This window comes from Ursus maritimus, unplaced genomic scaffold (assembly GCF_017311325.1).
Source record: "Ursus maritimus isolate PB19 unplaced genomic scaffold, ASM1731132v1 scaffold_5, whole genome shotgun sequence".
NCBI lineage: Eukaryota > Metazoa > Chordata > Mammalia > Carnivora > Ursidae > Ursus > Ursus maritimus.
The window spans coordinates 81,267,647-81,277,131 of record NW_024426663.1 but is presented as its reverse complement, the minus strand read 5'-3'; the positions used below and the strand labels follow the sequence as shown (position 1 = coordinate 81,277,131).

Below are 9,485 nucleotides of genomic sequence, written 5' to 3'. Positions count from 1 at the left end.
ATGTTTTCTATCCCAAGGTTGTTCTTCAGACACTCATAAGTTGATTTATGTTCAAAGTCTCACTGTTTAGAGTCTATATTTAGAGCAGAAGGGCTTTGTTCCTGGGATAATCACCATTTCTCATATTCTTATTACCTCACCAAAAAACTCATATTAAAACCATGCAATGTATGAGGATTATTTGTATGCAACATTTCATTCCAAATATTCTGAAGAGATACTGCATATGTAGCTTAAAGTAAAATCTGGGAAGAACATGAATATGATCTATGTTAATTGCATAAGGGTATTCATTGGGAATGCTGTGATTACATCCCAGAGAAGAATCCCCAGGGTAATATTGATGGGGGCCCATCGAGTGCAATGGTCAAGAAAGAATTCTTGAGATGTCGTATACTGGAAAAGGTGACAGGACCCTTGGGCAGAAAGAGCCGCACTTGCCATTGTGAGGAGTGAATAATTACATATTTTTAAGTTTGTGGAGGGAGTGGAGGTAGAGATCATGCAAGTTTCTATGGATTTCTGTACGCTGAAGTCTACAGGATCTTGGAGGTCTGGCTATTGTTAAGATAAGTAGCAAACTTTTCTTTAGTCTCCGATGAAACATCAACATTAAAGCAGCCATGAGTTCCTTGGAGTGTCCCACTCCGCATGGTTTAGGTATTTACCACTGGGATCTAAGTTGTAAGGAGATTTAATTTTAGCTACATTTATCTTGTTTTTATTTTCCTCATCAGAGTCTTATTAACACCACTTTGGTATAAAAACCACAAATGTATGGAGGAGAGATTGTATACCACCACTATGATACAAGGAAAATTATCCAAACGTTCCATGTCCCAAGACCACCTGGGAAAGTAATAATGGTTGTACTATAGCCTTTCTGTGAAATTCATTCAAAAAATCTTACTGACAATTATGTCCAAACCCCAATGTCAAAAGCAATAGCAATGACAAACAACAGTTTCCAAGTTGGCTTCATCCTTCTCGGCTTCACTAAATGGCCCCATCTAGAAATTATTCTTTTCTGGATAGTGATCATTTTGTACACCATGATCATCCTCTCCAACTCAACCATTATCTTGCTCTCTTGTGTGGATCCTCGTCTCTACACTCCCATGTACTTCTTTCTTAGCAATCTTTCCTTCTTGGATCTCTGCTTCACTACAACTGCTGTGCCTCAGATGTTGTCTAATTTGTGGGGGCCAGACAAGAGCATCACCTACACAGGCTGTGTCATTCAACTTGCTGTGTTGCTCTGTCTTGGTGCAACAGAAGGTATCATGTTGGTGGTGATGGCCTTTGACCGCTATGTTGCTATTTGCCAGCCCCTGCGCTATACCATCATCATGCATCATCGGTTCTGTTGGAAACTGGTGATAATAGCCTGGCTGTCTGGCCTGATGGAATCTGTAATCCAATCTCCCATCACATTCCAGCTTCCTGTTTGCACTCACCACCACCTGGATGATTTTCTTTGTGAAGTGCCCACCTTCCTACGCCTGGCATGTGGAGAAACCTCTGCCATTGAGTGGCAAATTACCATCTCTGCTTACCTTTTCACCATCATGCCAGTGGGAATGATCCTGACTTCTTATGCCTACATAGCTCAAGCCTTGGGGAAACTCCAGTCAGAGGAGGGAAGGAAAAAAGCCATTGCCACCTGTTCTTCCCACCTTACTGTGGTCTTCATGTTTTATGGGACAGTGGCCATAGTTTACACAGACCCTAAGAATGACTTTGCTTCAAATTATGGCAAGGCCTTCACTTTCTTCTATACTTTGGTCACACCATTATTGAACCCTCTCATCTACACCCTAAGGAACAAAGAAGTGAAGGATGCTCTGCAAAGACTGTTGAAGAAAGGGATACACAAATGAAAAACGACCTATTGAACAACAACAAAAGGATGTCAAAAATCATGATGTTCTCATACTCTAAATGAGTCATTGAATCATTATTTTACAAAACAGCAGTTTTTGTTCAGAAGAATAATTTGTGACTTATTCTTTATTCCTATGATTTCACATGACCTTTTGTTTAAAACAATCGTACATATATAATGCAGGTTTTTTTTTTATTATACTATGTTAGCAGTTTTTGACATGTAAAAAGTATTAGAATATGTGCTAGGGGGGAAATATTATTTTTGGTTAACTTTTGAAGAATATTTTTCTTTTTTTTTTTGGTTGTTTTGTTTTTGTTTCTCCTTTGTTCTTATATATTTATTTTTTTATTATGCTCAGTTGGGCAACATATAATACAGCGTTAGTTTTTGATGTAGTGTTCAACAGTTCCTTAGTTGTGTATAACACGCAGTGACCATCACCACGGGCACCCTCCGTAATATCCATCACCTTGTTACGCCATTCCCCAACCCCTAAATTCTGTAATCTTCAGTTTCTTTCCAGGAGTCCAGAGTATTTCGTGGTTTGTCTCCTCTCTGGTTTCTTTTCATTCAGTTTCACCTCCCTTCTGCTTTGGTCTTCTGTACTATTCCTTATGTTATGCATATGAGTGAAACCATATGATCATTGTCTTTCTCTGCTCTACTTATTTCACGTAGCATAATCCCCTACAGTTCCATCCATGTCGATGCAAATGGTGGGTATTCATCCTTTCTGATGGCTGAGTAATCTTACCTTGTATATATGAGCCAAGTCTTCCCTATCCATTCATCTGTTGAAGGGCATCTCGGTTCCTTCCACAGTTTAGCTATTACAGACATTGCTGCTATGAACATTGTGGCGAATATGCCTCTTCTTTTTCCTACATCTGTATCTTTCAGGTAAATACATAGCAGTTCAATTGTTCAAATGTAAAGTAGCTGTATTTTTAACATCTTCAGCAACCTCCATACTGTTTTCCAGAGAGGCTGTAGCACCTTGCATTCCCACTATCAGGGTAGGAGAGTTCCCCTTTCTCCACAATCTCAACAACATTTGTTGTCTCCTCTCTTGTTAATTTTGCCCATTCTAACTAGGTTAAGGTGGTATCTCATTGTGGTTTTGATTTGTATTTCCCTGAAAGCTAGTGACATTGAACATATTTTCATGTGTCTGTCAGCCATTTCTGTGTTTTCTTTGAAGAAGTGTTTGTTCATGTTTTCTGTGCATTTTTGATAGGATTATCTGTTTGGGGGCTGTTGAGTTAGAGAAGTTCCTTAGAGAACTTGGATACTAGTCTTTTATCCATAATGTCATTTACAAATCTCTCCTCCCATTTTATGTGTTACCTCTTAGTTTTGTTGACTGGTTCCTTTGCTGTGCAGAAGGTTTTAAGTTGATGAAATCCCAATAATTCATTCCTTTTGTTTCCCTTGCCTTTAGGGAAGTATCTTGAAACAAGTCACTGTGGCTAATGTTGAAGAGATTACTGCCCAAATTCTCCTCTAGGATGTTGATGGATTCCTGTCTCACATTGAAGTCTTTCATCCACTTTGAGTTTATCTTTGTGTATGGTGTAAGAAAATGGTCCAGATTCATTCTTCTGCATGTGACTGTCCAATATTCCCATCACCATTTATTGAAGAGACTCTCTTCTTTTGATTGAATATTCTTTCCTGCTTTGTCAAAGATTAGTTGACCATAGAGTTGAAGTTCCATTTCTGGGATCTCTATTCTGTTCCATTGATCTATGTGTCTCTTTTTTGCCAATATCATGCTGTCTTGTTGATCACACTTTTGTAATATAGCTTGAAGTCAGGCATTGTGATACCCCCAGCTTTCGTTTCCTTTTTCAGCTTTCTTCTGGCAATTCAGGAACTTTTCTGGTTCATACAAATTTTAGGATTGTTTGTGCCAGCTCTGTGAGAAAAGTCAATGGTATTTTGATAAGGATTGCATTGAATGTGTAGATTTCTCTGGGCAGCATAGACAATTTCATGATATTTATTTTTCCAATCCATGAGAATAGAATATTTTTCCAAATCTTTGTGTCTTCCTCTATTTCTTTCATAAGTGTTCAGTAGTTCTAGAGTACAGATCCTTTACCTCTTTGGTTAGGGTTATTCTTATGTATCTTTTCCTTTTTGGTATAATTGTAAATGGGATTAATTCTTTAATTTCTCATTCTTCAGGCATGTTTTCATGTATAAAAAGGCAACTCATTTCAGTGCATTTATTTTGTATTCTGTCACATTGCTGAATTGCTGTATGAGTCCCAGTAATTTGGGGGTAGAGTCTCTCAGGTTTTCCACATAAAGTATCATGTAATCTGGGAAGAGAGTTTTACTTCTTCTTTGCCAATTTGAATGCCATTCATTTCTTTTTCTTCTGTCATTCCTGTGTCTAGGACTTCTACTACTGTGTTGAACAATAGTGTTGAGAGTGGACATCCCTGTGTTGTTCCTATTCTTAAGGGAAAGATATTAGCTTTTCCCCATTGAGAATGATTTTCATGGTGGGCTTTTCGTAAATGGCTTTTTATGATATTGAGGAATGCTCCCTCTATCCCTCCACTGTGGAGAGTTTTGATCAGGAAAAGACGCTGTCTGTATTTCTCAAACAATTTTCTGCATCAATGGAAAGGACCATATGGTGTCTTCTTTATTAATGTGCTCTATCACATTGCTTGACTTGTGAAGATTGAGACTCTTGCATCCCAGGAATAAAACCCACCTGGTTGTGATGGATAATCCTTTTAATCTACTGCTAGATTTTATTGGCTACTGTCTTGTTGAGGATTTGGGCATTCATGTGCATCAGGGATATTGGTCTGTAATTCTTCTTTATGTTGATGCTCTTATATGGTTTTGGGATCAGGGTAATGCAGGCCTCATAGAATGAGTTTGGAAGTTTTCCTTCCATTCATTTTTTTGGAAACAACTTCAGTAGAATAGGTATGATTTCTGCTTTAAGTGTTTGGTAAAATTCCCCTGGGAAGCCACCTGGCCCAGGACTCATTTTTTTAGAGGTTTTTGATGACTGCTTAAATTTCCTTGATGGTTATTGGTCTGTTCAGATTGTCTATTTCTTCCTCTTTCAGGCTTGGTGGTTTACAAGTGTCCAGGAATGCACCCATCTCTTCCAGATAGCTTAATTTTTGACATATAATTGCTGGTTATAATTTCTAATAATTGTTTCTCTTTCCTTGGTATTAGTTGTTATCTCTCCCCTTTCATTCAGGATTTTATTGATTTGGATCCTTTCCATTTTCTCTTGGACAAGTCTGGTTAGAGGTTAATCAATCTTATTAATTCTTTCAAAGAACAAACTTCTAGTTTTGTTGATCCATTCTACTGCTTTTCTGGTTTCTATTTCAATGATTTCTGCTCTAATCTTTATGATTTCTCTTTTCTTGTTTGGCTTAGGTCTTATTTGCTGTTCTTTCTCCAGGTCTTTTAAGGGTAAGGTTAGCTTGTGTATTTGGGATTTTTCTAATTTTTTTGATAGTGTCTTAGATGTCTATATACTTCTCTCATAGGACTTCCTTTGCAATATCTCATAGGTTTTGGACCAATATGTTTTCATTCTCAATAGTTTCAATGAATTGTTTAAGTTCTTCATTAATTTCCTGATAGATCCTATCATTATTTAGTATGATGCTCTTTAACTTCCAAGTATTTTCGTTCCTTCCAAATTTCTTCTTCTGGTTCAGCTCCAGTTTTGAAGCACTGTGGTCTGAAAATATGCATGGGATAATCTCAATCTTCTGGTATAGAACTGATTTGTGACCCATTATATGATCAATTCTGAAGAAAGTTCCATGTGCCTTCGAGAAGAATGACTATTTTATTGTTTTAGGATAGAATGTTCTGTATATATCTACAAAGTCCATCTGGTCCAAAGTATCCTTCAAAGCTCTTGTTTCTTTGTTGATCTTCTGCTTAGATGATGTGTCCATTGCTGAGAGTGGAGTATTTAAGTCTCCTACTATCATTGTATTATTATCCATATGTTTCTTTATTTTGGTTATTAATTGGTTTATATAATTGGCTGCTCCCATGTCGGGGGCATAGATATTTACAACTGTTAGGTCTTCTTGTTGGAGAGAACCTGTAAGTATGATATAGTGTCCCTCTACATCTCTTACTATGGTCTTTGGTTTGAAATCTAATTTGTCAGATATGAGGATTGCTACCCCAGCTTTCTTTTGAGGTCCATTAGCATGGTAAATGGATCTCTATCCCCTCACTTTCAAACTGGAGGTGTCTTTGATTTTGAAATGAGCCTCTTGTAGACAGTGTATGGGTGGGTCCTGCTTTTTTATACAATCTGAAATCGTGTATCTTTTCATGGGAGCATTCAGCCCATTTACATGTAGAGTAACTAATAAAAGATATAAATTTAGTACCACTCTATTGCTTGTAAAGTCCCTGTTTCTCTAGATTTTTCTCTGTTTCTTTCTGATCTATGTGACTCTTGGGGTCTCCCTTCACTTACACCCTAATATTTCTTGTAGGGCTGACTTTATGGTCACACATTCTTCAGTTTCTGTTTGTCCTGAAAGCTCTTTCTCTCTCCATCTGTTCTGAATAACAACCTTACTGGATAAAGTATTCTTGGCTGCATGTTCTTTCATTTATGGCCCTGAATACATCATGCCAGCCCTTTCTGGCTTGCTAGATTCTGTGGACAGGTGTGATGTTATTTTGATGTTCATCCCTCCATATGTAAAGAACCTATCTCTCTAGCTACTCTCAGGATGGTATCTTTGGCTGTAAAATTTGCAAGCTTCACTATTACACATCCTGTTGTTGATCCAATTTTGGGGGGAGGGGGGAAGAGGAGTCCTCTTTCTTGCTTGGACTCAAATGTTTTTTTATTTCCACAGATTAGCAAAGTTCTCAGGTATGATAAGCTCAAATATACCTTCTAGACATCTCTCTCTCTCTCTCTCTCTCTCTCTCTCTCTCCACCCCTCAGGGATCCCAATAATTCTTATATGGGAACATTTCATGGAATCATTAATATTTCCAATCATTTTCTCATGTCCTGTAGCAGCCTGTCTCTCTTTTCCTCAACTTCCTTCCTTTCAATCAGCTTATATTGTAGATCGTTTATTTTCTCATCTGTCTCATTTACCCTGGCTGTTAGAGAATCCTATTTAGACTTCATCTCATTCATAGTATTTTTTTTAGTTTGACCTGATTATATCTCATTTCTGCTTTTAGAGATTCTATATTATCACTAATGCTTTTTCAACCTTAACTATTGACTTTATGTTTACTCTCCTCAATCCATCTCTGACATCTTGCTTATATCCATATCTATTAATGCTGTATCATAGGACATTGTCTCTGTTTCTTTTGCTCATTGAGAGTCACTCCTCCTAGTCATTCTATTGGGAGATGGTTGAGTGAATAAACAGAGTCCAAAATATCAACCATGACTCAAACAAGATACACCCTAGCAAAATCTGGAGCAGTGGGAAACCACCACAAAAAAACAAACCCAAAATGAGACAGAAGAATAAAATTTAAAAAATTAAAATGGAAATAAAAAGGTGAGTAACTGTAGTGGGGCTATAATCTCTCAGTGTGGACAAATCAGGGTGTTTCAGTTGTTCCTGGCTGTAATTTTGGTCTGTATGTTAGAGGACAGTACTTCCCAAAATCACAAGGAAAATAAACTTGCACACACACACACACACACACACACGTATATATGTATATATATGCACACATAAACATAAAATTGAATAGAGTGACAACAATCTAAAATAAAGCATATAACTATAATAAATAGGTGTGAAAAAATACAAGTAAAAAGAAAGTATGAAATATAAGTTGATAGAATAAACGTCTAGTTGAAATCAGAAGGTAAAAAGCAAAAAAAAAAGGCATAAAAACATAAATAAATAAAAGGCAAATTTTATCTGAAAAATAAATCATAAGTACTCCCCTAGAACTCAAAATACAATTTTTCCCTGCCATTGGGATTTTACAGTCTTATAGGATACATAGGATTGTCGTCCATCTGTTCTTCCTACCTGCCTTTGGGGGGGGGTGGATTGCTGATCTCTTTCTCAGGTAACCCTGCCTGGGTGGAGTTGCCCCACCTCGTGTCAGGTGATGGTCTGAGTGAAAACCGTTCCTCTTGTGGCTTCTGTTCCCTGGGGGCTTTCTGTGACTCCTCAGAGGATCAGAGCAAAAATGGCCTTGACCAAACCTCTGGCCCAGAGCACAAATTCATAATCTGCCTTCTTTAATAAACCCTCTAAGACAAATTGTTTCCTCTTATATATGCGCACCGAAAGCCACAGCCTCCCATGGTATGTGTTCAGAGTAACTCTCTCAGAGGTATTCTTGGGGCCGAGGAGTTCCACTGCCCTTTGTGATTCTAAGACCGCCAGTTGACATGTGGTTGCGTTGGAACCTGAAGCTCCTGGATCCTTTGGGTGCTGCTCTAAAGTCCTATCAAGCCACTACCGCTTTGCAAGTTTTTGCCTGACCTCAGGTGCAAGTCCCAGATTTTTTTCAGACTTCCCAACAGAAGAATGATTATCAACCAGCCCAGCTCATGGTTTTTGGCAATCCGAGCTGAGAGTCCCTTCTTGGGCTTGCTGACCACAGCCACCTTCATGGCTCCACTGCTTGGACACACTAATGCTTCAGCAACCCCCCTTTTGCTCTGTTGTTCCTCATATCCTGAGACCACAATGACCTACCTAGATTTCTGCCTTTTCATTTCAGAAGCCCATTTCATAGAGGGATGTCTCTCACTAGAGCAGATTTCTAAGGGTTCCAAGTATGAGTTCCAGTGTTCTATCACTTTCCAGGAACCAGCTTATAGAGTTTCTCTCCTCCTTCATTCTATCTTCCAACATCTCCCTGCTGATTCACAACTCCCCATGTCCTACCTTGCAAAAAGCAGTCGCTTTTCTGCTTGTAGAGATCCAGATATGTATTCTTACATCTCAGGCTGATATTCTGGGTGTTCAAAATGGTTTGATAGATATCCAGCTAAATTCAGGGGAACAGTTGAAATGGGATCTCCCACTCCTCTGCCATCTTGCCTCCTCCTCTTATTTATTTCATTTAAATTCAATTAGCAGACATAAACTACATCAGTAGGTTTTGATGCAGAGCTCAGTGATTCATTAGTTGAGTATAACACCCAGTGCTCATCAAACCACGTGTTGGTTTCTGTTTGTCCAGGAAGCTCTTTATCTCCTTCTGTTCTGAATGGCAGAGTTGCTGGATAAAAAATTCTTGGCTGCATGGTTTTCTAATGGAGTACTCTGAATATATCATGCCAGCCCTTTCTGGCCTCCCAGGTCTTTGTGGGTAGGTCTTCTACCAGTCTAATATTCCCACATTTGTAGGTTAAGGACTTCTTGTCTGGAGCTGCTTTCAGGATTTTCTCTTTCTCTCTGAAATGTGCAAGCGTCACTATTATATGTTGGGGTGTTGATCTATTTTTATACATTTTGAGGGGGGTTCTCTTTACCCCCTGGACTTGAATTCCTATTTCTTCCCCAGATTAGGGATGTTCTCAGCTATGATTTGCTCATATATACCTTCAGTCTCTCTCTCTGTCTCT

At 38.4% G+C, this 9,485-nt stretch overlaps 1 protein-coding gene across 1 annotated transcript; it reads left to right on the top strand.

Annotated features, from left to right (window-relative positions):
- Nucleotides 1-426: 426 nt before the first annotated feature.
- On the top strand, nucleotides 427-1,894 carry LOC103656339 (olfactory receptor 15-like). Its single transcript, XM_008683711.2, has one exon. The coding sequence runs from the start codon at nucleotides 933-935 to the stop codon at nucleotides 1,878-1,880; it is 948 nt and encodes a 315-aa protein (XP_008681933.2). The 5' UTR covers nucleotides 427-932; the 3' UTR covers nucleotides 1,881-1,894.
- Nucleotides 1,895-9,485: the final 7,591 nt, after the last annotated feature.

Coding starts and splice junctions, on each gene's coding strand:
- LOC103656339 (XM_008683711.2), top strand. CDS start 933: ATGTCAAAAGCAATAGCAATGACAAACAACAGTTTCCAAGTTGGCTTC.